The 27,412-nt window shown below is 36.0% G+C and overlaps 6 protein-coding genes across 6 annotated transcripts; 2 read left to right on the top strand and 4 right to left on the bottom strand.

The window, feature by feature from the left end:
• Positions 1-1,001: 1,001 nt before the first annotated feature.
• Positions 1,002-4,558, bottom strand: LOC115998187 (protein trichome birefringence-like 14). The gene is made up of 5 exons (XM_031237680.1): positions 4,321-4,558; positions 3,211-3,428; positions 2,896-3,111; positions 2,551-2,746; positions 1,002-2,238 (listed from the first exon to the last, which is right to left on the bottom strand). The coding sequence occupies exons 2-5, from the start codon at positions 3,365-3,367 to the stop codon at positions 1,410-1,412; spliced, it is 1,398 nt and encodes a 465-aa protein (XP_031093540.1). The 5' UTR covers positions 3,368-3,428; positions 4,321-4,558; the 3' UTR covers positions 1,002-1,409.
• A 2,077-nt stretch (positions 4,559-6,635) lies between these two features.
• Positions 6,636-9,505, top strand: LOC116000508. Its single transcript, XM_031240597.1, has 7 exons — positions 6,636-6,982; positions 7,068-7,173; positions 7,390-7,551; positions 7,846-7,892; positions 8,145-8,271; positions 8,991-9,054; positions 9,133-9,505. Exons 1-7 carry the CDS (start codon positions 6,785-6,787, stop codon positions 9,185-9,187), a joined length of 759 nt encoding a protein of 252 aa, XP_031096457.1. The 5' UTR covers positions 6,636-6,784; the 3' UTR covers positions 9,188-9,505.
• A 6,329-nt stretch (positions 9,506-15,834) lies between these two features.
• On the top strand, positions 15,835-17,554 carry LOC115998499 (U-box domain-containing protein 25-like). Its single transcript, XM_031238082.1, has one exon. The coding sequence runs from the start codon at positions 16,154-16,156 to the stop codon at positions 17,390-17,392; it is 1,239 nt and encodes a 412-aa protein (XP_031093942.1). The 5' UTR covers positions 15,835-16,153; the 3' UTR covers positions 17,393-17,554.
• A 2,096-nt stretch (positions 17,555-19,650) lies between these two features.
• LOC115998946 (photosystem I reaction center subunit N, chloroplastic) lies at positions 19,651-20,768 on the bottom strand. Its single transcript, XM_031238621.1, has 3 exons — positions 20,398-20,768; positions 20,165-20,290; positions 19,651-20,083 (listed from the first exon to the last, which is right to left on the bottom strand). The coding sequence occupies exons 1-3, from the start codon at positions 20,698-20,700 to the stop codon at positions 19,994-19,996; spliced, it is 519 nt and encodes a 172-aa protein (XP_031094481.1). The 5' UTR covers positions 20,701-20,768; the 3' UTR covers positions 19,651-19,993.
• Positions 20,769-21,105: 337 nt separating this feature from the next.
• LOC115998945 (pentatricopeptide repeat-containing protein At3g22670, mitochondrial-like) lies at positions 21,106-23,941 on the bottom strand. The gene is made up of 2 exons (XM_031238620.1): positions 23,802-23,941; positions 21,106-23,287 (listed from the first exon to the last, which is right to left on the bottom strand). The coding sequence occupies exon 2, from the start codon at positions 23,185-23,187 to the stop codon at positions 21,445-21,447; it is 1,743 nt and encodes a 580-aa protein (XP_031094480.1). The 5' UTR covers positions 23,188-23,287; positions 23,802-23,941; the 3' UTR covers positions 21,106-21,444.
• A 398-nt stretch (positions 23,942-24,339) lies between these two features.
• Positions 24,340-25,928, bottom strand: LOC116000183 (fatty alcohol:caffeoyl-CoA acyltransferase). Its single transcript, XM_031240214.1, is given in 2 exon segments — positions 24,340-25,550; positions 25,552-25,928. Coding segments are annotated over 2 exon segments (1,383 nt in total). The 5' UTR covers positions 25,915-25,928; the 3' UTR covers positions 24,340-24,530.
• Between the last annotated feature and the right edge of the window lie 1,484 nt (positions 25,929-27,412).

Below are 27,412 nucleotides of genomic sequence, written 5' to 3' on the forward strand. Positions count from 1 at the left end.
TCCAGTTTGTAATTCTAAACCTACTCCATATGCGTTTTGTATATCACATGGAGCAATTCCCTACCTTGAACGGGTCCAAACCAATCCGAAGAGAGATGGAGATTCATCATTAAGTATATTAATTATTGCACAATGTGTCTTGGACTCAGTCCCGACCGTGGTGCTTGGACCAGGAAACTCGAGTAGGAGCGCCTTTAATTCTAGAAGACAAGCACAGTTAACAATACTCTACCCGATCACATTCGAAACGAGTGTGTCAAGAATCTTTTCACACGTGGGCCTATTAGCAATGTCTCCAACCTCCCTAGTACATGTACTCCACGTGGCTTACATGCCATGCCCCTAACATATGTCCCCTTCAGTCCTCTATATAAGACACATTTAATGCTTTGAGAGAAACTTTTGGACTTTCACCTAATCTATGCCAGCTCGGGAGTTTCTAACCCACTATCACTGCTTCCCGAGCCCACATGCTATAATCAATACGTAGACCTATTCGTATTACTCGGTGTATTTACCACATCATTAATTTTTATCAACATTTTTTAAACACTTTTGAGTGATTATTGATTTTTCAATGTTGTGACAATATTCTTTTTATTATTATTTTCTTTTTATTATTATTTTGTTAAAGCTTGATATTAACAAGTTAGCGATTAAATTAAATTACTTATCATGTTGACATAATAATGATGACGTTAATGTCATGTTAGCAATTAAACATTATACGTGCACGAACACATACTTACAAACATTTGCTCTAAGTAATTTTTTGTGTACTAAGGATGGCTAACAGGAGAATAACTCATCTTGGAAATAAAAGGCATTAACAAATAGCAAAGTATACTTATTTCCAATCCCGTAAACAAATCGTGCTTTGAAGTGATTCACGAAAAAAAGGATTTAAAATGCAAATGATAAAACTGCAACAGCCAAAATCACCATTCGAGTATGAGCAACGAAATTAATGAGATCTACCAAACATGAACATGATGAGAACCTGCGCAAAATATACGTGGTATTTCTCATAACAAAACAAAAAATTAAACGCATAGGACAAACAAAATCTGATGCTTTCAAATGTAGAAATAACACATTGGCAACAAATTTTGGCCAGAAATGCTAAACTGACGGTTTGTCTGCCCAAAGTTTCTGTATTACAACCAGGAAACCTTTAAAGGATTTCCAGAACCTGAAGGACTTAAGCTGATGCCTTACATGAGGATTTTCAAGCAAAACTAACCTACTCCATATTTATCCTCAACATATAAGCTTCTTTGTGAAACTGTTTATCTGCAGCTGAGCAGCCCTGTAGTTTTCCACTCTTCCTGTTGATAACATGGAACAACATTCCTGCATATTTTCTTCCATCAATGCACTATCAGAGGATTTTCTTTTTTAATTTCAGGCTAAAGCTGTGCAGCAAGTATTTCATTCCATGTATCAGGAATGCCCGGTAGGCACCAATGCAAGCAATCATTTACACCCACTGAAGCTTTTAAACTGTAATGAGAGATGTGAGCCTCATCCCTTAGTTCAGAAATAGCGGTTATATCCAATATTCTCACATTGGTACCCTTAACAGCGCCCCCGACAACAGGGTCACTTGATTCATCTTGCCAGATTTCACTCCCTTTTGTAAGTGGAATGGTATTTTCACACCTACCTCCAGTGTTCCATTCCCCATTGGAGAAATGTCTTGGGGATATAGTACGAAAGAAAACTTGAAGCTGTGGACGTAATTTAATTCGTCTGTCAAACCATCGGGCAATACTATAAGCAGTAAAGTTTTTGGCATTCCCTAATGCAGCAAGTTTCCTGTCTCGAACTGGCATTCCATTTACATGCATCACCCATTTATTTGCATTGATCTTCCCTCTATTCCAGTGATGACCTGTATTCAGTATCACAACATCAAACTGGTCAAGATAAGTAATCAAGAATGCTGGAGGTTGATCCAAATGCATAGCAAATTCAGTGGCTGGATCAGTAACGTTGAGTGGCTCTATTCCACAAAGAGTCGCTGACCAATAATACAAAATTGTGGTATTTGTATTAGGGAACCTAAAAGCCCATCCATCAGGACGTATAGCTCCACGTGGTATGACCAGGCCATACTTCCATCCCACATCTTCAACTTCTGGTCTCCCCTCTCCACCACTGACCATACACATTAGAGATTGGAATTGCTGTCTACCCAAAGAATCTCCAATAAAAGCAATAGTTTTGTCCTGCATTCTGAAATACGGTTACATTTAAGTATGAAGCATTAGTTCCAAACATATTGAGAAGACATTTAATTCATGGAAGATTGGATATGCATTTTCATTCTGATCAAATTTCATTTTGGATTATTAGTACTTGGCGTACCGAAGAGCAGAACAACATATTATATTGTTTTATCCAGTAGTATTTTATCAAGTTTACACACTGGGCTAGAGGAAGTGGAACTGCATTTGTAGAATGCCATGACCTTAAAGCTGATTTGAATCTAAAAACTTGCATTGGAAGAGTATATGAGAAATTGAAGATGATGAAAGGCACACATACCTCTTTAAAAAATTGGAACCCTCATAATCTGGCATCTCACACTTCTCTGGTTGCCACCTATATCCCTCGTAGGAAAAATCAGTACGTTGGGTCAGCCTACAGGCCCACATATCTGATAACCATTGTTTACACCCCAATCCAGAATACAATGGACGCTTACTGTCTGGAACCCATTTGCCTTTAGCATAATTACAAGCTGCAAAAGGGAAATGACACAGATACAAATGTAAGCAATTGGTGTCTCTCACAGAGTTTGAAGAAATATTCTCAAAACCAAAACTCACTCTCACAAATAAGCCCATAAATATAAGATTGTAAAATAAGCACTAAAGTCTACTGTCCTACCTTCCTTCTGAAAACCAGAAGCTAAAATGTGGTTCTCCTCTTTCCTTCTAGGTAAAAATGTGTCCGTCACATTTGTTTCAAAACCACCAAAATCATTTGCTCTGTTTTCAGTGTTTGTCACTTCTGCTATTCCATTATTTGAATATTCATTACTAGTATTATCCTCTTCTGACTTTAGTGACAGTGAAGAATCAGCAGGCTCATCCACCAGAAATTCTGTAATGAGGAACACATTATGATATCATGACATACTACTTGATCTCTATTGAGGTAGAAATTCACATTTTGCAACAGAGAATGGCTCCACAAACAAACCTGAGGACTGAATTATAAACTGATCTTGTGCAGACAATAAACTAGTGAGACGCGGATTTTTCTCACAGTACCAGAGCACTATGGTTGTAAATAGAAGCGCAACCAGAGTAAGAGTAAATTGTCTTCCCCAGAATCTGATAACATTTCCTCCTTTCATCTCTGACTGAGCTCCAAAAGAAACCAATCTTCTAGAGACTTAAGTTTCAGAGACCTTAGCTCTGCAAGTTTTAATCATTTGAAAATTAAATACCAAAAGAAATCTAGCATTGACCATTTGAAACATTTCATCACAAAATAACTTAAATAAGAACAATTTTAAGCAAATAAGTAGTAAAGCAAGTTAAGCAACAGCTACTATGCATGTGAGCTGCAAACTATGAAGAGTGTGGAATATTGAAGACAGGAAATGCAGTCATGGCATTATCGCCCAGCAGACTGCAGCCACAAATAGAACGCTCCATCCCTTTGGAAAGCCTAGAGAATATAAACTACTTCATATCACACCAAAGTGCAGTGCTCCAGTGTATCCTTCTCCTCTAAAAGGAACAGAGATCCAACTCAAGCCTCAAACTCATAAGAATGCAAGCCATCAGTCTAAAATAAATTTACAGTCACTGTGGTTTTCGCAAAACAAAATTGGCCACAATCCAGACATGTCCATTGCATCTATAACCATTGGCGGCTCACCATAAACCAAAACTCCAAGCTGTATACTTAGAAATTGGTTTAGACTTATTAATTCCTCAAAAAAAGCTTTCGCATTCAGCTTTTATTAAAACCAGAAAAAAACAATAATGCGTGGTAACAGGAGAGATTAAATCAAGGAACATCACTACAAAAGGATAATTCCTCCAGATAAGAATAGTCCATTCATCCCGAAAGATAATCATTCCGTAAATTCCAATTCAACGGCTTCGCTTAATCGCTTTCATACGTGTCGTATGAGAGAATCTAAGAATACTACCGTACTAAACAACAATAAACAATGCTCGAAACGCAAATGTCAACCAATTTACCAAAAATGACGATACTGAGGTTGTGGAATCTGCAAACGAAAGAGACGCGGTTGTCATAAAGCACATATAAAATGCTTTTGTGGTAGGTAAATACCTGCTGATAGATCCGCCGAACCACCACCAGTCACCGACAAAGAGAGATCGCCGCAAGAGGTGTAATAACCACGCACACATACACATATACACATTTATATACGTATTGTATACACAAGCAAAACCTGAGCGATGGAGATTTGATTTATACGTTACGATGGTTATAAGTTACAGGGCCGGGGAATGGAATATATATATATGGGGGAAAGCGTGGTTCATTATTTGAGAAGACGAGGGCGAAAATGGAAAGCTACTTGCGGGGTAATGACAATGATTTTTTCCCCATAATGACCAACAAAATGTATTGTGTGTGGCCACTTTATTGGAAGAGTGCGAGTGGGGTTGAAGTTTAAGTACTTGTACTATACTCCGCAAGATATTTTGTAGTAATGAATTTTTTTATATTTTAATAGAAAAATGGAATAAATTATTTGTCAATTTTGGGATTTTTATTTTTCAATTCAACAGAAATAATTGGATTTTTTAAAATATTTTTTCAAATACCAAAATATATAATTTCATGTGTCATAATTAATACGGAGTACTTTACTTATCACCATTACTCATGAAATCATACTTACGTGACAAATACTAAGGTGTACAATATGTAAGTAGTTTTGTAGGATTGTGTGTTTGAACGCATATGAATACAAGTATACAACTACTCCTTCGGCCAGTTATGAGGTAAATGAGGCAAAGCATTATAGTCGGAAGTGTCTAAAGTGAGAATGAGAAAAAAAAAGCCCCCCCTCTAGTAATTAATGTGCCTTTTATAGGCAATGCGGGGTGAATATGTTGGGTCTTCGGCATGTCCTACACATGTTGAGCGCATGTTAATTGGTCATAATTATCTTGTACGTGTCCACAATGAATTTAAAATGTGATGGGAATGTGATATGACTTATCATTCTTTTCGAGTAGTGTCTTTAAGTTAATCATGGGGCTAAAGACTTAGCTATCGATCACATTAATGAGCTTCCCAAGTCATATCCAGGCAAGAACGATTAGCGAGACGGGTTGGAGCAAAGTATACAAGGCACTCAATCAACATGGGAACCGTTATCTGGATGCATTGTTAATATCGGTTGTATGTGGTCGGTTATGACTCGTCCTGTTCAAAATCGGAGAGGATGTATATAATGGTAAGCAAAGTATACAAGGCACTCAATCGGCATGGGAACCACTATTTGGATGCATGATTAATATCGGTTGTATGTGGTCAGTTATGACCAGTCCTGTTCGGAATCTGGGAGAATGTATATCAATCATGGTAACTCTTGCTGGTGAGACTTGATTCCTGGTCTTTGCTCTCAAACTTCACCCCTGTGACCAGTTGAGTTGCCCATGGGCATTATATTTATTTATTATAAATATATTTCACTACACTAGCCAAAGACCTTGTGGTCTAGTGGCACCTTTACACTGTATTATCTGTTCATATCTACTTTCTCAATCTGCTGAAACCCACATTTCAAAAAAAAATTCTACTGAAGCTCAAAGTGTAAATACCCTCCCTACTGGAGTTCGAATCCATGACATCCCATTTGAGAGAGCCACTTCTTGTCACAATTATATATCTATTTGGCACTTATTATTTTAAATTTTTAGTTTAGTTTTTTCTTTTTTTCTTTTTGGGTTTTAAAATTGATCAATTCATCAGTTGAGTTAGCAACATGGGAGACATAATTATCACAAAAATAACAATATCTTGATAAATACGGAGTACCAAATTAGTAGTAATATGATTAGAATGTAATTTTTGAACTATAATGCACTATTTTGTGCATTATTGGAGGTCTTTTTAAATTTGTAAACTTAATTATACTATTTTGTTTAATTTGGATGAACGGTTTTGTGAAAATTTTAATTTCGTTTTAAGGGGTGTCTCGCAATCATCTATCACTATGGTTGTTTGATGTCCTTATTTCAGCATCGATTAACTTTAAAATTGTAAATCAAATGTCACAATTGAAGTGATTACGATTTTAGGGCAGCATTATCAGTGAATATTGCAAGGGTTCTCATGTCAGTAAATTCTCATGTTGGCAGGAGTGAGAAGAAGTGAGAGAAGGGTAGAGAAGTAACTGCAAGCAAAGGTTCATAGTACAGTAATGTGTCTGACATTTTTTATTTTTTTTAACAAAGCTGCACAGCAGGCGCCCATGCGGGCGCGTCAGGTGCGCCGGACCACCCATTTATTTTTTTATATGATTTATTTATTTATTTTATTCATGTCCCCTCATTTTCTATTTCCTAATCACACTTGCGAAAAAAACTCAGGATGCTCTTAGTGCACAAAAGGCATTTCCCGGCTTTCCCCAATTTCTACTGTTCCCTCTCTTCTTCGGTCTCCCCCTGGCCCTGCCGTTATTTCCTCCGGTTCGTCTTTGACCTCCCCAGATTTCGCCCGTGTTCCTTCGCTATTATCAGGGCGAGACCGCGAGAGAGATATCCAAAAAGCGAGAATGGGGTTCCTAGAAATGGAGCCGATATTTGGGCAGCTCAAGGCGGAGTGGTCAGCTCCACACACAAACCCCCTGCGCCCTTTCCTCTTACATGTCCATGGCCTGCCAACTGACCCTCCGGCACTCCGATTCCACGTCACTGATTTCCATTCCAACACATGGGAAGCTCTCAAGACCGAGCAAGACCTCGAAGACATGGTTCCTCCTTAGCCCCTCCTTTATATGTCTCTGTTTTATTTATTTAAAAATTTTCTTTCCATTATTGTTTATATTATGTGTACAGAGGGACGTGACGGGCATAGGGGGCTCATGGTCTGACTTCTTAGAATATGTTTTAGCTTCCATAAAATCCGATGATGTAAAGCTTGTTCTGGAGGGAGATTCCGTGGGTAGTTTTTTACATTGCCACTTCTCCTTTATTTTATTGTCTATTTCGTTTTTCCTAGTAGCTTGTTAGTTGTTAGGGGTTGAGCTCAGATTGAAAGTTCAGCTTAAGAGACTACCAGCCAGCTATTGACTGATAAATTGCACAGTGGATATTTCCTTAGGAATTCTAACCCCCCTAAAAGTTATAATGTTGGATTTTTGTTGTTTTTTTTTTTAAGATGCTGCTCGTGCAAAATTAGTTGCTCAGAAAGCAAAGGGAATGCCCCGTATCACTATATTACTCAGTAAACTGGTGGATGCTGCTGCAAGTGAGGCTGTGGCTAATATTTCTCTGGAGCTCTATAAATCATTGAAGAATGTGCAGAATTTATTGATAAGTGGTGGTGCTCTGTTCTTGGCTTATAGATTAACAATTTGTGTACATATGTTTTATAGAAGTTGTTGAGTAATGATTCCTTAATGCTTTGTAAAAAGCTTCCTTTTTAATTTTAATGTGGACTTTCCTAAAGATCTTAAGGTCTTCCCCTTGTGTCCATGCCTATTTTCTATACTCACAAACCTGTTCTTTGTTAATGCATTATTCATTGTGTGTTTTCTCCTGCTTAAAATCTTCACTCCTTAGGATTATGTTTTCACTGGGAGTTAATTTAAATTTCTTGGTGATTATTCTTCAGAGCAAGAGCGGTGTTGTCACTTAAGTAAAGCTATATCAGTGGAGCAGGTAGTGACATTAGCACTTGTGATGTTAACCTTTACTTATGCCAAATTTATTAGAATCACTAAAGCATTAATCTTTTGTGTTGTTGGTCCTTGTTCAAGTATGAGGTCATGGGCTACTTGTAAATGTTATAATGCTTCTGCCCAGATATTATACTCCCCTACACCGATATGGAGTTAATTTCCAAATTGTTCCTGTTGTGTCATTGTAGTCAGTATATTCTTTTATAAACCATTCTCTTTGTTTATTTTGCAGGAAAAGAATGAAACCATCCAGAAGCAACTGGATGGATTTCTGTACCCAAAAAGACAGAAATTGACTAAGGTTACTGACAAATCAAAATCAGATCCTGCATCTATTATGGACTCACAAAATTCTCCAGGTATCAATTATGAAGATTGGACTATTAACTTGTCTGGGATACTGAATTCTAGTTAGAAACTGAACGTTTGGATATCCTGCAAATTTGTAAATCAAGTTTGAGTGCCAGTTGACCACTTGACCCACTCTAGACCGTAAGCCACGGTCTGATGTTTTATGAGTTGTCCATGCAGAAACAGATTATTTGTATGTTGTGGGGTTTTGTATTGAATTGTTTGCTATGGTACATTTATCTTCATGCTTTGTATTTAACTACACTGTTTAGGGTTTTTAATCCCATCAGCCATCACTAATTATTCTTGAGAACTTTCTGAAGATTTAACACCTTGCTAAGCTGTATGTACTATGTAATGCCATTGACATCAGCATTGGGTATACTGCAAATTTCTCGAATTCAAGCCATAATGGAATTCTGATGAAATCCATTAGCCACTAAAGCTGCCTATATATGGTGCTCTACTATGACTTGTGTGTTAATTATGGATAAAATCTATCTCGACTGTATAGTAAATAAATTTAGAATACTTTTTGCAGTTTCAAACAGATCAATGTATGCTCTGAGTTCACTTCTTAAGACTGATGGTGTGTCAGTGTATCTGACTGGGATTTAGCACATTTAATTAGATTATGGTTTTTATGGGGTTGAGTAACTTCCTTATCCTTATGGTTTATTCGATAATAGACCACTCCTGTTCATTTTTTCCTTTTGGGAAAATGCAGATGGTAAAGCAGCACAACAGCCCTCTACCAAAGTCATTAACCGTGTTGTGCCAACTCGTCGCAGGTTATTATTGTCTATTGCAATCACTTCTCTCTTCTTTATAACCATTCTATATATGTTGATTGTACATTTTGGTGGCAGGGCCAAAGTCAGAGGAGTTCTTTTGCAAGACACTGAAGATGATGCACAAAATTAGGAATCATTTGCCATTTATTTCCATGATCAGAAGAGAATATTTCAAGATAGCTTTTACCTTGTCTATTCCCAGAGTAATATGGAACATAACTGCACAAGTGAAAGAAATTCTGAAGTTGCAAAGTTGTTTAGAAACACTTTGTTAGGCTCAGCAAATTAGTAATTATATATGCTGTTACATATGGGTTTGTCTGCATTTGAAGAGAAAAAAGTTGTTTGGACTATGTATTTCTAGTTTCAATTCTTTACCTATATATAGATATTTCTTCTGTATATGCATGGGACCATAAATTAATCAATGAATCTTATTTTTGTACAGGAGGGACAACTTGATGCAGAATTTCATTTTGGCATACATATATGATATGACCCCAAAAAAAGGAACTAAAACTTTGTGGGTAGTTACAACATTTCTAAATTTATTCTTGATTGTGTTACTAAAAATTGACAGTCCCTTGCTTGTATCTGCTTTGTAACCTATCTATATTGATGTTCTCCTTTTAAAGATTGTTTAAATAGAAATTGTATTTGTGGCGTGCTAAAGATACAGTAGTAATTGTAGTGTCTTGCTTATACTTTTTATAATTCTTGCATAGTTGCATCACTGCATGTTTGGCTGTTTGCACCATTTATTTATTTGCCCTGATTGCCTTGGTCTACATTCTTTCACTTTTCTTGATATGATCTGCCACTCAAAAGAGGTGTCCTTTTTGTTTCTTTGATGTGTATTTCCTGCCTCAAAAGAGGACCACCTGGTTTGCAAGCAGCTTTCAACCAAACAGTTGAATCATCAAGGACTACAGGGCAATGCAATTCAATTGAGAAATGGACATGTCGAAATTATATCTATTTGGGTGATGTAGCTACTGTTTACATACTTTTTTATTTATTTATTTAAAGTAAATGGTATCTATGGATCTATGCATTAACTTGCTCAGAAAAAACTAGTATATGATACTTTGTTGTTTATAAGGTTGAAATTTCTAAGAATCATTGTGTAAATCATTAAAATATAAAAAATGATCTCTGCTTTGGCTACTGCTGCTTATGATTCTTTTGATTCTTTAGGTGTATGTGTTATCCTTTATAATTGAATATAACGTCTTCCATCAGTCCTTGCTAACAGGTTTCTCAGATCCCTTAAATGGTGTTTCTGGAGATATTTTTGAGCAATATTTTGTCTTGCTATACAAGGGGACGAGTACAAACATTATGAGTAAGAAAATTACACTATCCATGCTTACACTCTTGTGATATTTGATTCTGCTTGTAGTTGATCTTACCTTCACCCTTGCAGTTCTCCTTTCTTTCTTTCCTTACTATCACGACCTGGACCGAATTCATATTAGTCTCACAAGGGTATGATACCGGATACCATATGCCAAAAAAGAAAAACAATATCATACTATAGACAGATCAAGTGGTATTAAGAGCAGAGGTCTTTGTGCAATCTCTATCGTCTTGGTGTCACTTGGCCAACTATACATTCATACCATTCTTTTTTGTCTTTTGGACTGACCTGTGAAAGCTCTACCGCTTTAGTGAGTAGTGCCAGTCCATGCCGGGGATTCGATAGAAACCCCCCCAAATAAAAAACAGGATTTGGGATTGATTGATGAACGTATAAATTTAGTGGGAGTTGAAATGTTGAATAGATTTAAGTATATTGGTTGACAGACAAGATAGTGTTCAAAAGCGCCGAATTTTATATGTGCCACAACCTTTAATTTCTATGTTTCTTTCGGCTGTGTCTCGTACCGCACGTTGTCTTGGCTCTTCTTAGTGGATGATTAGTGTTAAATCTGGTAAGATTGAGGTTAATAATTTTCCAGTATTATAATTATAACACGTGTAGTGTAATTATGTTTAACTATAATTCATCCCTGTAATAATGAGATACCAAATCTTGTTACGATACCCAGCAGGGCAGGAGGGTCGTTTTCTTTGTTTTCTTTCATTAATGCTCAACCTCACTTTTTTCTCCCAAACCATCATTGCCTCCAATTACTGGTTCTGTCAATCTTCCCCGCAATTGGTGAAAGGGATGATAGTATGTGATTTGGGATCGTTAATTTTTTAAATGCTCACGTCTCTATCAAATTACTTCACTTCACTTTATATGCTTCAATTAGAATCAACTCTACCTTACACAAAATTTTTGATTCGACTAAAATTCAAGACCAATTAAAATTATGATATATCAAAATTTAAAATTGATCTGTGTATCGTTTTCTAAATCATAAATACATAATTTATTAATTGAAAATATATAATATAATAATTATATATATATAATTTTTGAATCGGGTACACAATGTAACGTGTACTTAATATATGGTATGAGAATTGTATTTTGTGGAAGTTATAGTGTTCTAGATAGGCGTGAAACTGGTTAGATAGAGTGGGCGATGCCTACTAAGGAAAAAATTTATTTGATGGGTAGGTAACGTCAAACAGCAACAATGACATGTTCCACCTTCATCTTCAGTGCCCACAGTCCTATAAATTATGGTAAGTATGCAATAATACATAAGTTTCAGAAAAACTGTGACCCGACAGACAGGCAGGCATACCTACATATATGATATATACCCATCCCCCCCCCCCCCAACTGGGTTTTTTTATTTTTGACTGTTTTCTGTTCTATTAAGATATTATATTAATTGCTATTCAATCATGAATCTTGGACCATGTCCCAACTGTGGACCGCTTTGCTGAGCTGTTACTCTCTGACTAAACAATGCCCCTCCCGTCAACCAGTCAAAACTCATGCCAATTTATTTTACTGTGGATGTCCAAAAAAAAAAAGTTGAATAAATATAGTGTGAAAAGTATAAATGACTGCTATTAACCCCACCATTATAATATTGATTGGAATTCGATTTGATCTAACTTAAAATTCTTTAACATGCATAAGTTGATGATTCTTTAGCTTTATAGTTGTATTATTAGTACTTAACAATTCATTTACTCAGCCTCAAAATGCAAAGTCCCACGCCCCTTATGCCCCACTGCACACTTCAAGCTAGTAAAAATGTGGAAGGGTAAAAAATCAGATGATAGGATCAGATGAGAAACATTTTGTTACATCCGATTTTTTTTTTTTTAAAGACTCAATTGATATAACTAAAAAGACTATACTCTTTTTAAATTTGAAAAAAAATCACCGAGTGTAAAGATATTATATAATATTGGCTAAAGTGTCATCTAGCACCATGAACTATATCCAATTATTCATGCCGCACCCTGAACTTTCATATCGTATATATCGAGCCGCAAACCAAAATAAAAAATTCACCTAGAACGTTTAGTAGGTTTCCAGGTCTTCCTGTTGACATGGCGCAGGTTTTCAAGTGATGTGGCATTTCTTTTAACCTTATGTTGTCCATGTAAGCATTTACGTATTAAAAATAATTTTTTTTTAAAAAAACAAAAAATACAAACAAAAAAATTAGCATTTCTATAAATTTGGAAAATTAAAAAAAATACTAAACAATAAATTAGCCAAAAAATATAAATTCTGAAAAAAAAAATTGAAACATTGGAATTGCAAAATTGAAAAGTATACATTATGAAAATAAAGAGAATAAAATTCTGGTTATTTTAATATAATAATTTTGTTTTTTTTAAATTTTAAATATATAAACGCTTACATGGACAACATAAGGTTAAGAGAAATGCCACATCAGACGCCATGTCAGCAAGAAGACCTGGAAACCTGCTAAAAGTTCTAGGTGAATTTTTTATTTTGGTTTACGGCTCGATATATACGATATGAAAGTTCAGGGTGCGGCATGAATAATTGGATATAGTTCATGGTGCTAGATGACACTTTAGCCTATAATATTATATGAAAAAAAGCACAAAGAATGGCACCATACACTCATACAATCAGCATTTTGTTACAGTAGTGCCATTCATATTTTCTTTATAATTATCATCATATCATATCACAAGCTTTGAAAGATGATACAAGTGTGAGCTAAAGTTGTAGAATTACCCATGTGTAATTGTGATTATTATGTGGTTAATTAGTAACTTGCAATTAAGAGAAGAATCTTTGGAAACCTTAGTGGAATGGGGTGTCAGCTTTGGCAGTTAATTGAACGACGTGATAGGACCGGAGTTACATACAGATTCCTCCAATATAATTAATCTGATAAATAATAAGTGTGAACTTGACCATTGCCAATTAGGGTTGTTCTTCAGTTCCCGCTGCATGCAGATTCTTACCCTTGTTCTTAGGATGCATGAACGGTGTTCATTCTAGTATTGCACCATGTTCATGCATTCTAATTAAGTTCATCCATCAAACTATACATTTCATAGAATTTTATTTTATTTTTATCATATTTAATTTAGGCGAAGCTTCTTCCCTGTTAATTCCCTTTTTCTGGTCGTCGACTCTATAGCCGACCTTCGAGATTGGAGATGTGTTAGTTTGGGTTTAGGCGCAACAAATTAAAGGGGGTAAAGAAAAAAGCTATCTTTTGAATTAATTTCTTGGAAGATTGAAGAATAGTACTTATGTCTCATTTACATGTTATATTCACTAATTGAATATCAAATTGATTCTTTTTTTTTCTTTTGTCATTTTAAATATTTTATTACCATTTCAAATTTTAATTTTTGTATATTATATTTAATAAAATTGGTTTAATTAACACCAAAATAAATGGCAAATAAGTTAATTTAATTAAAATATACACATAAGATGAGATTTAATTTGATGTAGTATTATTTTTAGAACATTTTAAAAATATACATGGAATGTTTATGAAATGGCAAAGCTTAGGACTAAATTTTGATGGGGTAGTAGGTTGGTTAGAGATCCGAAGAATAATCGTGATTAAGATAACACTAATTAGGTGTTTGGCCAAGGTGCCTAGACAGGAAGTGTTGGGACATGAACAATTATGCATGACAATTGCTACGTGGGAAAAATTTATACAATGCAAGTTGGGGAGATTTATGAAATGAAAAACTTAGAGAATGGAATATTACAAAAAAAAAAAAAAAAACTTATATTGAATTGAATAAGAATTTTATCAAGTCATCCATGATGCACAACATATTGTTATTTTTAAGGTTGATTGTAATAGTAAAATGTATGTATGTATGTGTATATATATATATATATATATATATATATATATATATATATATATATATATATATATATATATATATATATATATATATATATATATATATGTAGGAGAACCTTTTTTTTTCTTTGAGATTAAGGATTACTTAAATTAACAAAAAACTTACAATAATATTTTTTTCCAACAAGACAATTTGCTTTATTGGCTAGAGAATTGCGAAGTATAATTCTATATATTTTCTTATGTTCATATTAAACATACTTGTCATGAAATTTCAAAATTTCCAAAAACTTGAAAACAGTTGGTCAATAATTTTCCCCCTTTTGGAAAATTTTAGAATGTAACGTAAAGTCATGCTGTATTATAAAAAGAAAAGTTAAAATTAATAAATAACATGCCATAGATATATTATTAGTTATTTATTTAAATTGAATTATTAATTATTATTATTATTATTTAATTATATATTATATATCATATTGTCTAGCATTGTAAAAATTTATCAATCTTTTAGTACATTGAGAAAGACACAAATTTATTAAAGTAATAGNATATATATATATATATATATATATATATATTGGTAGGAGAACCTTTTTTTTTCTTTGAGATTAAGGATTACTTAAATTAACAAAAAACTTACAATAATATTTTTTTCCAACAAGACAATTTGCTTTATTGGCTAGAGAATTGCGAAGTATAATTCTATATATTTTCTTATGTTCATATTAAACATACTTGTCATGAAATTTCAAAATTTCCAAAAACTTGAAAACAGTTGGTCAATAATTTTCCCCCTTTTGGAAAATTTTAGAATGTAACGTAAAGTCATGCTGTATTATAAAAAGAAAAGTTAAAATTAATAAATAACATGCCATAGATATATTATTAGTTATTTATTTAAATTGAATTATTAATTATTATTATTATTATTTAATTATATATTATATATCATATTGTCTAGCATTGTAAAAATTTATCAATCTTTTAGTACATTGAGAAAGACACAAATTTATTAAAGTAATAGTACATTTAATTACTTCGAGTATTAAAATTCTAGTTGGCATAATATATTGTAATTAAGGGATTCTTAATTTAATATATAACTGATTACAACACATCATCACATTGAAAATGATATTTTTAGCCTGCATGGGCTGCTCAATTAATCAGGTGAAGTTGAGTCTCACCAACAACAAGAACTAGCCTAAAAGATTCTTTGAACGAGTTCATTCTTACTAACAACCTTTTGATCGAGTGCAGTTTTAACCAAATAGGTTTATTAAATGCACACATAAAAATGGTATCTTTAGTATCACAAATAACTCAATCATTTTCTAATTTATTACTCTATATGTGTATGCGTGTGTATATATATTAAATTTGTATTTTAAAAACTATTAGTGGTAAGAGATGCCCACTTTTCTCGTTCAACAATATTAAATGGAAGGATTGAAAGTTGAATGACATTAAGAAATGAGTTTGGTTGGTGGGCCAGTTTTGACTGTGAGGAGTGGACAAAGTATTGGGGAAAAGAGACCAGAGGGCCCCATCATAACATTATTATTCTATATTACAACTTGCAAAACTCTTCACAGGATAAGGTCACAACCTCTAGGCCCTCCGCTAAATTAAACTACAATTCCAATGTTTTATGGTTTTGTACTATGTTAATTGTTTTCTTCTGATTGCCCCAACTAAGATTGCATCTTTTTCCTGTTCCTGCTACTCCTCCCCCACCCACCCACCCAGAATCCATGTGATTTGCTGCAACCTCAAAATTCTCATAAATTTGGGAGACTAGTGTATGTATGTATGTTCTCATAAATTTGGTTGGTTTGATTTGATAATTAGGTTTGATGAACGAAGGTGAGGAGGATATGGCGGCGATTCCTCCATTGTTTAGGTGCCCGATAAGCTTGGATTTGCTGAGAGATCCGGTGACTTTATGCACTGGTCAGACTTACGATAGGTCCAGCATTGAGAAATGGTTGGGTGCCGGAAATACAACCTGCCCTGTCACAATGCAGAAGCTTCATGATCCTTCCATTGTTCCCAATCACACTCTCCGCCATTTGATCAACGATTGGCTCCGCCATGTCGCCATGTTTGACGATCATGATGTGCTCCTCAAAATGATGGACCTTGATGACGGTATCTCCGCCTTGAAGCTTAATCTTGAGTCTCCATCCAATAGCTTGGAGCAGAAAGTTGAAGCGCTGCGAAAAGTCGTGGTTTTATCGGATGATTTGCCGTTGCATAACTCTGCTTTGATCCAATTAGACTTTTTCCGGCTAGTTCTTGATCTGATTTTTAGGGTTCCAGAGGAGATGATCAGCATTAGTTTTGCGGAGCAGGCGCTTATTTGTGCATTGAAATTGCTTCCTTTCAGTGATTTGGAGTCGATTAATGATATCCTGGCAAATCAAGAATCTTCAAGGTTGTTTGTAGCCCTGTTTGAGCAGGGTAGTTTTGTGATGAAGAAAAGCCTGTGCTGTTTACTGGAGGCTATTGCATCGTCGCCGGAGACGAGGGAGCTCTGCGCCGTGCTAGGAAAATCCGGCCGCCTTCTCCGACAACTCATCACTCTAATCAACATCACCACCGACGACGACTCTCATCATCAAGTCTCGGCAGCTGCAATCAAAGCCATTTCAGCTCTGTCCTCCCTGGAACCCAACCGCGAAGCCATGGTGAAACAAGGACTCACCGATTCACTCATAACGTGCATTCTCGCCAACGCCCAGAAATGCAACAAAACCAGCTTAGCACCAATGGCAATGCGAGGCATGGAATTGGTTTTAGCATCGGAGAGCGCAAAAGAGGCGGTTGTGAATCACCCCAGCGGGGTCAACGCAATAGTCAAGATGGTTTTTAGAGTATCGGATCATCAAGGGAGTGACGAAGCCGTCAATTCATTGATGATTATATGTCGGGATTCCTTAGACGGCAGGGAAGCCGCCATATGCGCCGGAGTTTTGACTCAGCTTTTGTTGCTTCTTCAAAGCCAGTGTTGTGGACGAACCAAAACCAGGGCAAGAATGTTGCTTAAGCTGTTGAGATCCATGTGGGCGGATGATCCAAAACATGCCGTCTAAAACTTGGAGAAGATTTGCATAAATTTGATTGTATAAAAGAAGTCCTTGAATTGAATGCTTCAATTCAATTGTAAAATTCTTACACTGCACATTTAATGTCACATCACTATATTATGTCAATTTTACAAGTAATATAATGCATTCAATTCAAGTAATTAAACACAATGGAGTTCCACAATTTGGAACAAGATAATTAGCCAATTGATTAATTTGTCTTGTAGACTAGAGATTATGCATGATGTCTATAATTTGAATCTTGCATGGATCCTTAGCCCTTAATTCGTAACTTGTACAAATAAATGTTCATTTGTAAAAGATACTACGGAGTATTAATTAGGTCTATGAAGCTTTCTATGTACATTATTGTATCTAACCCACAACACACACAAATGTTTGCTGAGATTAAGGAAGGCAAGACATTGATATTTTTTGTCAAGTATTGAAATGTTAAACGAGTTAGTAATTAAAGTTTAAAAAATAAAAACAAGTCACTAATAAAGAGAGTTCTTGTTATTTACCAATCAAAGATAAATACTATATGTACTTCATATTTTACTTTATTGTCAACATTAATTGATTGAGAACAAAGATTGGGACAAATTCTATTACTTTCTATCCCTAGGAATACATTTATCATTCTCCTGAGCAAAATAGATGTAAAAACATGTTCATGTTAATATCACTAACTCTAAGGATAAGTGAAAGCGTGACAGATTAAGTCCAAGTCAATTATAATTGGAGACTTAAAATTATTTCAATACGATTGTTGAGAAAGTCAGGTTCGCTGACCCATTGCTCGAAAAGGCCAACTAACCTATTGGCTATTGCACATTGATCTTAGAAGCTCACGACAATGTGTTTAAATCTTCTTTAATATTTTGTTGGGGTTGTGAGTGAATAAACACCAATAGAACATTTTTTCAAAAAAAAAAAAAAAAAACACCAATAGAACATAAATACTACATAAGACGGAGTAATATTATTTTATTAATAGTTTCATTTGAATGGAGTTTTAGTATGTAAACAGTGTGTTCCAAATAACCAAGCTAAGGACAAAGAGCGTAGAATATTCCAAAAGTTGTGTCAAATTTCAAAAAGAAAGTAGAACATGCAATACACTTGTTGCTGCCTCCGATCCTTATCATGAACATATTCTCACAAAGGGTTGATTAATGAAGTTGAAGATAATGAATTTTTCCATGAAGACTGATGAAGTGACAGGGAAGCTCTTATGGTGACATCATTTGAAACTAGCCAATTTATATAGATAAACACATAACAGTCGTGAAAGATAACTAGATAAGGTTTATATACGTACAATAAAAACTAAATTAAAAGTGGGTTAGCTTGTAATTATTATTTGTAGTACTTAAAGGAAAAAAACAAAACTGTAATTATTATAATTATATGGGTACAAGACAGCACTATAATAGTGTATTAAAGTGGGATCCTCTGCAGGGATTAATTAATAAATTAAAACGTTAAAGTAGAGCAGTTGGAGGGGTAATGTAATTAAACTGTCGAACGAAAAGAAGGTCTCCTTTGCCTTGTAATAATTACAAATGGAATGCGATTATGAAAGACAAAACTGTTTAATCTTTTAATAATCCTGTTTTCAACGATAGATGTCTCAGATGAATGAAGCCAAACTGGGAAACACCAACCCCAAAATCTTCATAAATCTAGCTTGATTCCAGGGAAAAGAGAGGATCCGAGACTTTTTTCTTAAAAAAAAATTAAGTAGATTCAATCTTTCGTCTTCTCCATAGATTATATTTAAGTTAAATTCTTCTTGATTTGAACTGTTCAGCTATGAGTAACCTAAACTAATTTACCTTATTGTGAATTGTTCAGCTATGAGTAACCTAAACTGATTTACCTTATTGTGGTTGGTCATTTGTCGACTAAGCTATGTTTATTCATATACAGACCTTTAGGTAGTGGTTGCGGGTTTTCACACTTAAAAAAAAAAATAAAAAAAATGATGTAAGATAAACTGGTCCTGGTACGTGGCGCACGTTGTTTGTATGGAACATAGAGACTGGAGTTGGGAGGAAACATAATAAGGGCGGCCACTTTGTTGACGTAGTAAAAGGCTAAGGAGTGTTTTAGAAGCTAAGGAAGATTTGGGAATGGAGTGGGCAAGCAGCATGCTCGCCGAACGAATATAGTATGGAGTCTACTATTTCGGCTAACTGATTGAGTCAATATTACACACACATCCACTTTCCCTTCTATCTCTAAACAAAGTGTTTACATTAAGACAGCAAGAATTAGAATGTTTTATTGTACTGCAGAGAGACAAAAACATAGCTAACCGTAATATCTTAGGACTATAATATTACAGTAAAAGTTATCCCTCTCAGCTGTTAAGATTTGAGTTGGTATTTGGTTTGGTTCTGTTTCATGTTTCTTTTATTGTCAAAACATTGTGCGTAGGACGAGAGGTTGTAGAGTATTGAAGGAGAAAGCAGTAGAGATAATACATGGAAGAAGAAGAAGAAGAAGAAGAAGAAGAGATACAAGTTCAATCTAAAAAGAGCATTCAATAATTTAATTAGCTAGGCATGAATGAAGTGAGTGGTCCTACAGTCCCACATTTCACCATTTCCAGAAAACATTGGAACCACACTTGTATTTGTCCTTCCCTTCGCATTCTAATTCCAGGTCATCTGAGATGAATGGCACTTTCTGCAATTATTTAAAGTGATTATTTTGTTGCACAATTTCCATAAAAGAATTTTTTGTGAAAGATTGATTAAAAGTCTAAACCTTTTGCTTGGCAAGGTCTTGACAGCCGGTGAAGTTTTCAGGGAACTTGCAGCTCCCAAACTGAACTGTGTATGCTCTTGCAAAGTTTGCTCCACTTGTTGCCAGCCTCTTCTTGTCATTCAATTCCTACAACCAAACACATATATATAGGCTCTGGTTTCGTATATGTTGGATCCTCGTTACTCAAACATTGTTTTATGCAACTTAACAATATTAACAAACATGATGTGTACCTTGTTGGCCTTGCTTTTCTCGAGATAGTCCTCGATGACGCCAGCGTTTGCTGAGGAAGTGGATGCCGCGGCAGTGAAAAGGGCAGCTGCGAGGCCAAGAAGGGCGGCTCTTCTCCCTTGCTGGCCGTTTTCAGAATCCAAAGCTGCTCTTGGTTGTTGTTGTTGAGCCTTGATTGCCAGCAGCTTTGAAGGGGGTGAGACCATGGATGCCGACATTGAAGCAGCCTTTGCATTGAGCTCGGATGAAGCAGCCCCTGATATGGCATAGCTGCATGCCAATACACTGGAGTTCATGGCAGCCATTATCACTATAGATCGAGAAAGCTAGATTGATGAGAATTTGTGTTTTTTTTTTTTATTGTTATTTTAATTTTTGGGGTTATGATTACTTAAGGAGGGTGGGTGATGTGGAGTGGTGTGAAAGTGAGTGTAATCAAGGTTGTGGTAGGAGTGTGGATAAGGTAAGATTTCCTCACTCCAATTGGCACATTTTGCTCTCTTCTACTAATCTTGGATGGGGTTACCTGTGGTGAATGCCAACACAAAATAGGACCCACTCTGGAATCATTCTTGGTTCCAATTTCTCACTTAAAAAGGAAAAAACACACACAAAGAGACAAATACACAAAATCACAACTTCATATGCAGTGCCATAATCCAAAATGTAAAAAGAATGAAAACCTGAGAGGTTAAGAAAGTATGTGAACATAAGCTAGCTTAAAGAACATGGGATTTTCATTAATGTTTAAGCATGCATATTTCCTACAAGCAACTAGTAATAGGTGAACTAGCACGGATGCAAAAGTCACCAGCATTTCATGCCACCTTACCACGAAGGGACACAAAATGGAAATAACACCACATTTCAAGTCACTAAAATTAAATCAAACCATCTACTAAACTTAGCTTGGATGTTCTGGCTTTCCTAAGAGGTTGTTGCCAAGTTGCCGTAAAGGGCAATTGTGTTTTTGAAAGTACCTATGCTATTTAAAGGGATGAAATTAAAAACTACCTTCTATCTAAGAATATGGACCAAAAAGTGTAGCTTTACTTGATCCTTGTTGAACTTTGAATGCCCAGAAAACTGGAACCATGCTGTTTATCTTCAGAAGTGTGCTGTTTAGCTTCAATCATCAGTTGATTGATCCGTTCCTTTTCTTTATGAAGGCCCTTTTTCTCAAATTCTTGAACCAGTTTGGTGTACATGGTGTCTGTTGGTAAAATTCCTTTCAGAACTAATTGCTCAAAAAAGGAACAAGCCTGCTCATGTTTCCCAATCCTGCATAGCCCACGAATCAAAAGAGCATATGTCCCAAGATCCATGCTGAGATCATTCTTGTACATGTGATTCAGCAAAAAGGACAATACTTTCATTCTTTTCAGTTTGCAACACATCTTCAACAATGGTGCATATGTGTTAAGGTCGGGCTTGCATTGACATTCTTCCATTTTCTTAAGTAATGTGAGAGCTTCCTCTTCTTTCAAGTTCTTAGCAGCATAACGGATCATAGTATTGAATGTCGGCAGGTCAGGAGTGATTCCCTGTTTTGACATATCCTCAAATACATCACTGGAATCATTGAGTCTACCAGAGTTATAGAGGATGTTAATTAGAACCCCGTAACCATTAGCATCAAGAACACAACCACTTTCCCTCATTTTCTCATATATCTCTAAAGCCTTGTTAACTTCCTTTGCATGTCCAAGGGATTTTATAACTATTGTATATGTAACCACAGTTGGAGTGCACCCCTTCTTCCGCATTTCATCTAGAGTAGCATCAACTTTGCGAAAATCTTTTTCACGACAATAGGCTTCAATAAGGCAAGTGTAAGTAACAGGATCTGGAGCAAAACCATGTCGCACCATCTCTTGGATGGTCCTCTTGGCTTTCTCGATCTGCCTAATTTTGCACCATCCATGGATTAACATATTGAATGTACGAAGATTTGGAGCTATATGAACTTTTTCTTCTAAATAAACATCATATGCACGCTCCACGCTTCCTCCCTTTACCAATGCATCAATCAATATATTCACCATGCTTGTATCTTTCGGGATTCCAAATTGCTCCATTCTTGACATTGCTTCAACTGCATCTTCATAGTACCCAGCCTTTGCAAGCCTTCTAATGACTAGAGTGACTGTATCCAACGTAACATACCCTTGTAAATGACTCATTTCTTTCACCAATTCCCACATTACAACAAAGTTCCTTGCCTTCCCTAGGTTATCGATCATCAGATTGTACAAATCAGGGGAAAACTTAAACTTTGACTGCTGTTTAACCCATTTTAAAAACCCATAAGATTTAATCCACTCACAGCTGAATCTTTTCAGAATTTTCTCTACCAAATCCTCAGACACATCAATATTGCAGGCATCTAATGCTTGAACAACAGCATCAGGTGACTTGAAATGATTTTTCAAAGTTTCACCAATCTTATCAACATCAACAATGTCACTTTTCACACTGTCAGCACCAACTTCTTGCCTCTGAAACTTCTCATTTTCAATCCAGCTCCACAATGAAGGAATTATAAAATCATCATCCTCAGACATATCAGTATCCTGTTTGCTTTTCCCTGGTAATTTAACCCAACCTGGAAGCTCTGGAGACTCGGTCATCTTAGGCAGCTTATCAACTTCACTCATCCCTGTCACTGTGCATAGTGTATTGGTCAAAATCGTGTTCCCTTCACCATAGTAAACATTATTTCTACAGAACTTCAAAGCTTCTCTACTCTGTAAACGCCAGAAATGCTGGAAGTGCTTAAATTTCAATATCATTCTCAAGAATCTTAGCAGCAGGAAATGCAATGATCAGGAAAAAAGTGATTGCAGCAGAGCTCTTGAAACTAGTCCCAGGTAACTCAGGATGAGTGAATACCTGGATGTATGCCAAAAAAACAAGGCGATCAGTAGGCGTGCTAGAAACATGCTTGTGTTAGATTGTCAGATGATAATTCAGGTGAAATGATCAATGCCATTTTCCTCATCCAAACACTACATTTCCTATAAATTTCCTTCTATCCTATTTCTTTCCCTTCACTCTCTAGTCTCTATCCATCCAAACACAACATAATGTAAAATAGTACTCCACTAGATGAACTACAATGAATCTCTCAGTAAAACAAAATGAGGGAAAATGATGATTAGGAAATTGCTTGTTCTGACAGCAAAAAATAAATAAATTAAACTCACCAATGTAATATATTCCTCATAAAACTAGAAACAATGTTGAGTAAAAAGTGAAATTATGGAGCATGAACATAATCAAAAGAATTTCAGGACTCATCAGATAATCAGTATTATGAGATTAAACCATAACAACTACAACCTCAGCCAATTTCAATTCCAATCATCTATACTCCATAAGCACAAAAGAAACCATTTTTACTCACCTGAGTTGCTTACAGGACCATCAGGTGCATTTATGAAGTCGACCATCAGTTGTGGCGGTGTGCCGGCGGTATCAACGGTCGACAATCGTTGCGTCTACGGTCGTCGCGGCGGTGACTCTCCGCCTCTGAATATTCCCTCACGGACGCACCAACTGAAATTACTTTTTCCTCCCCCAATTTATTATTTAATAAGGTGAACTATATTTTAGCCCCTCCATTTTAGTTGAATAGTAAAATTGACCCCAACAATTTCATTATCTCCTGTTCTGATATTTAATTTTTTTTTTTTGAGGGAAGTTCTGATATTTACTTCTTAGAATTAAAATAGTAATAATATTTTGATCATATTAAATATATTTCCTCTTTTGACATAGCATTACAATATATTTTAAATCCCAATATAAGGGACATTTTGATAAAATTGAATACAATCTTTCTTACTATGGGAGGACCATGCATTATATTGAGAGAACTTATAATAGCAAGCTTTCTCTCTCAGCAAAAAAAATACTTTGGATATTGAAATTAAGTCTGTACGGGCTTAACTTATTGGTTCATAAGTCTTATTTGGAGGAAGAGATTAATGTTCGAACCTTAACAGCACACCAGGCATTTGAGTCACCTAATTCATATACTCTCAAATGCTCTGTCAGACCGGAGTTAGGGATTCTGACACCAGAAAAGATATTGAAATTTAGCAGTCATATTAAATGACACAAGAAGAGTACGTCATGATAAGTGCAGATTGTGAGCAGTGATGGGCTGAAAAATACATTCTGAATGGGACTCAAGTGCAGCAACCATCTCCGGCCACAAGATTGCGGACACCGTCCAAGACCCGTCACCTCTGCCACTTGGCCTTTGATTCATGTACCCAACTCCTATCCTTTCTATGGTGGAGCAAACTGTTCCAAGAACCGGACTCCCAAACCCAAAGTCCAGTTCGCCCACCGGAAACCGCCGTCCGGATGACACTACAAGCGCCGCGGTGGGGCCATCTCGCCCTAACACCATCTTCGACAGCATCAACCCTGGCCTATGGCACTCTATCCAGTCAATCAAATCCAAGAAATGCTCCGCGTTTGTTGCTGTAGAGATTGCCGCGTGAACATGGCTTGCGATTTCAGATATGCTCCCGTGTTTCAGTTCATCCATGGTTAATTCTCCGAATGTCAGAGACAGAACATTGCCTATGTAATCTGACATGACTAGGTGGTTGTTGTCGCCTGTTCCTGCAATTCTTGTCCGCCCGTCAACCAACCATCCCATCTTGCACTTGTTATGGCTTTTGTCCACAGCATTCACCATAACCTTCCATATATAAGCCGAGAATGCCTCGATTTTTGTCCGCTTCCTGCTCATTCCATCTTCAGAGGCCAGTTTTTGCAGCTTTTGGATGCTTGATGCATCGATATAATAAAGGCGCTTGAGCATGATAGTTGATGATGAGAGTGGGCGCATGTTGAGTATGTCGTCAAGGGAGCAGGAAACGAAGGTTTGGTCCAAGGATGTGTTATACCTCGGGCGGAGGAGAAATCTCCGGTGGTCTGGAGAACAAGAGGGAGGCTTGTTGGTCCACGTGACCAGAAATTTGGCAAAGGAGCTTGCATCTCCCAAGGCATGGTCAAACGTGAACGTTAAAGATAAGCCTCCGCAGGTATAGCGTGTGATTTGAATCTGCACCGCGAAGTCGTCTTGGCGGGAGGGGACTAGCTTTCCCCTCTCCACGTACTTGTTGAGATTGTAGAGTTAGTTCGAGCTCTTTCAAATGAATATTTGCCTGTGCTTCCACAACCAAAACGCCATGATTGTCACACAAGATTTCAGGCTCATCAGTCTTTGGATTTGCCACTATTCGGCCGGCGAAAGGGTAGAAAAGAGAGAGGCATTGGGCAAGTGAAGCTTTCAAATTCTCAGTGATTTTGTGTGATGATGAATGAAACTGGTTTGGGCTGCGGAAGAAGTAGAAGTAGGTGACCGGAAAGCGGCCAGACAAGAGGTCGAAATTTGAGAGGGTGAGAATGTAAGGTTTGGGTGTGAGACCAACAGTTTTCACTACAGATTCTGTGATGAAATCTACTCTAAAATCGATGCAGCTGTCAGCCGCGGCCATTGTTGGAATGCTTGCTTTAATTTGCAGCTATGATACTTTACATTGAACTTAAATAGAGCAGAATAATGCAATCATGCTTGAATTGAATTTGCAATTAAGCTAAGTGTATGTATAGTATGGCAATATATGATGATAATCATGCCAAGTAGCTAGCTTGCTAGGCACTACTGATAGTGATCGATTTGGGTGCACTAATATAATATAATTTGTTGGAAGAAGAAGATCAGAGGGAGATCAAAGGAAGCATTTTTATCTCAGACGAATTGAAATGTATGCGCATACTTATGTGTATTCATCATTAAAAACGTAACATTTGATATCTCGATCACTTTTTAAGGAAAGTGGCATTCATTAACTAATTCATATGTTGCTCAACTGAGTATAATGTTATGTTGTGCGATGATTCTTCCCTCCATCAGTCCATTCATCTGCTGTTTGCCGTCGAAAATGTGCCCACTATTGTGCCCCCACCTTATAACTTTCCACTAACATTTAATCAGATTAGATTTATACACTCTACTTATTAACTTAATTAATTATTGAAGGCAAAGGGTGTCAGAAATGTTGTGGTTGAATCTACTTATTAGGTTCTTGTCCAAGCAGTGGCTGCGAAATATCCGTATCACTTTTACACTGATTTAGCTCTCATTGATTGTTTTACGTTATTAGATTCTATTGTTTCTTATTTCTTTTAGCTTTTAGGTCTATGATTGGAAATTAACTTGCTCACGCTCTTACCACAACATACAATTGGGAACCGAAATTATATTACTATCTAGGTAGGAGTCAACCCCTCCTGTTGTGTTTATTAATGATGATATAGCCTTTGCAGTTGGTTTTGAAAAATATATTATTGAGAATTCCTAAAGTCCATCAGCATCTTGCATTGTGGTGGAGTTGTTGATTGCCCATTCCACTAACCATCAACTCAATCATAAATCTATGCTCAGCTTTTAAAAAGGAAGTGGTTGTATGTTGTGTTAAAAGATTGGACACATGCATGATGAAATTATGTTATTGGGGGCTAGAATTAGTGATTGAATATAGGGAGTAATTATTATTGATATGCCGTGGTTGGTTTCTTGCTTGTCTAATCACACAATCATATTATCATGAAAATAGCCTCTCTTTTTTTTTTCAACTTTAATTTAGATGGAGATATTTTGTTGAATGGTCGATGGTGGGCACTGGCCTGCACAGATGATAATGAATCAATCCACAATGGACCAAATAATTGTTGACTGAGAAAGGGACGGGCACGGGGCCATTCACTCATTTTAATTATTTTATCATTCAATCTAATTAATTATTTATTATTATTAAATAAAGGTTTAAGAAAGTATCACGTATAATGGTGCATGTCTTCATCTTGTATACATATAACCGCCTCATGATATTCTAATAAGCAACACTAGTATAATATAATAGTGTTGTATTTTTATTGTTGTTTTAAAGACCGGAAAATAAAATAATGAAGAAAAAGCAAAATTAGGCATAT

This window comes from Ipomoea triloba, chromosome 12 (assembly GCF_003576645.1).
Source record: "Ipomoea triloba cultivar NCNSP0323 chromosome 12, ASM357664v1".
In the NCBI taxonomy this organism is placed as follows: Eukaryota; Viridiplantae; Streptophyta; class Magnoliopsida; order Solanales; family Convolvulaceae; genus Ipomoea; species Ipomoea triloba.

Coding starts and splice junctions, on each gene's coding strand:
- LOC115998187 (XM_031237680.1), bottom strand. CDS start 3,367: ATGAAAGGAGGAAATGTTATCAGATTCTGGGGAAGACAATTTACTCTT. Junction 3,112..3,210: donor GTTTATAATTCAGTCCTCAG/GTTTGTTTGTGG, acceptor TCCTCATTACAG/AATTTCTGGTGGATGAGCCT. Junction 2,747..2,895: donor TTCTGGTTTTCAGAAGGAAG/GTAGGACAGTAG, acceptor TCCCTTTTGCAG/CTTGTAATTATGCTAAAGGC.
- LOC116000508 (XM_031240597.1), top strand. CDS start 6,785: ATGGGGTTCCTAGAAATGGAGCCGATATTTGGGCAGCTCAAGGCGGAG. Junction 7,174..7,389: donor TCTGGAGGGAGATTCCGTGG/GTAGTTTTTTAC, acceptor TTTTTTTTTAAG/ATGCTGCTCGTGCAAAATTA. Junction 8,272..8,990: donor GGACTCACAAAATTCTCCAG/GTATCAATTATG, acceptor GGGAAAATGCAG/ATGGTAAAGCAGCACAACAG.
- LOC115998499 (XM_031238082.1), top strand. CDS start 16,154: ATGAACGAAGGTGAGGAGGATATGGCGGCGATTCCTCCATTGTTTAGG.
- LOC115998946 (XM_031238621.1), bottom strand. CDS start 20,700: ATGGCTGCCATGAACTCCAGTGTATTGGCATGCAGCTATGCCATATCA. Junction 20,291..20,397: donor AGAAAAGCAAGGCCAACAAG/GTACACATCATG, acceptor GTTTGGTTGTAG/GAATTGAATGACAAGAAGAG. Junction 20,084..20,164: donor AAGACCTTGCCAAGCAAAAG/GTTTAGACTTTT, acceptor AAATAATTGCAG/AAAGTGCCATTCATCTCAGA.
- LOC115998945 (XM_031238620.1), bottom strand. CDS start 23,187: ATGATATTGAAATTTAAGCACTTCCAGCATTTCTGGCGTTTACAGAGT.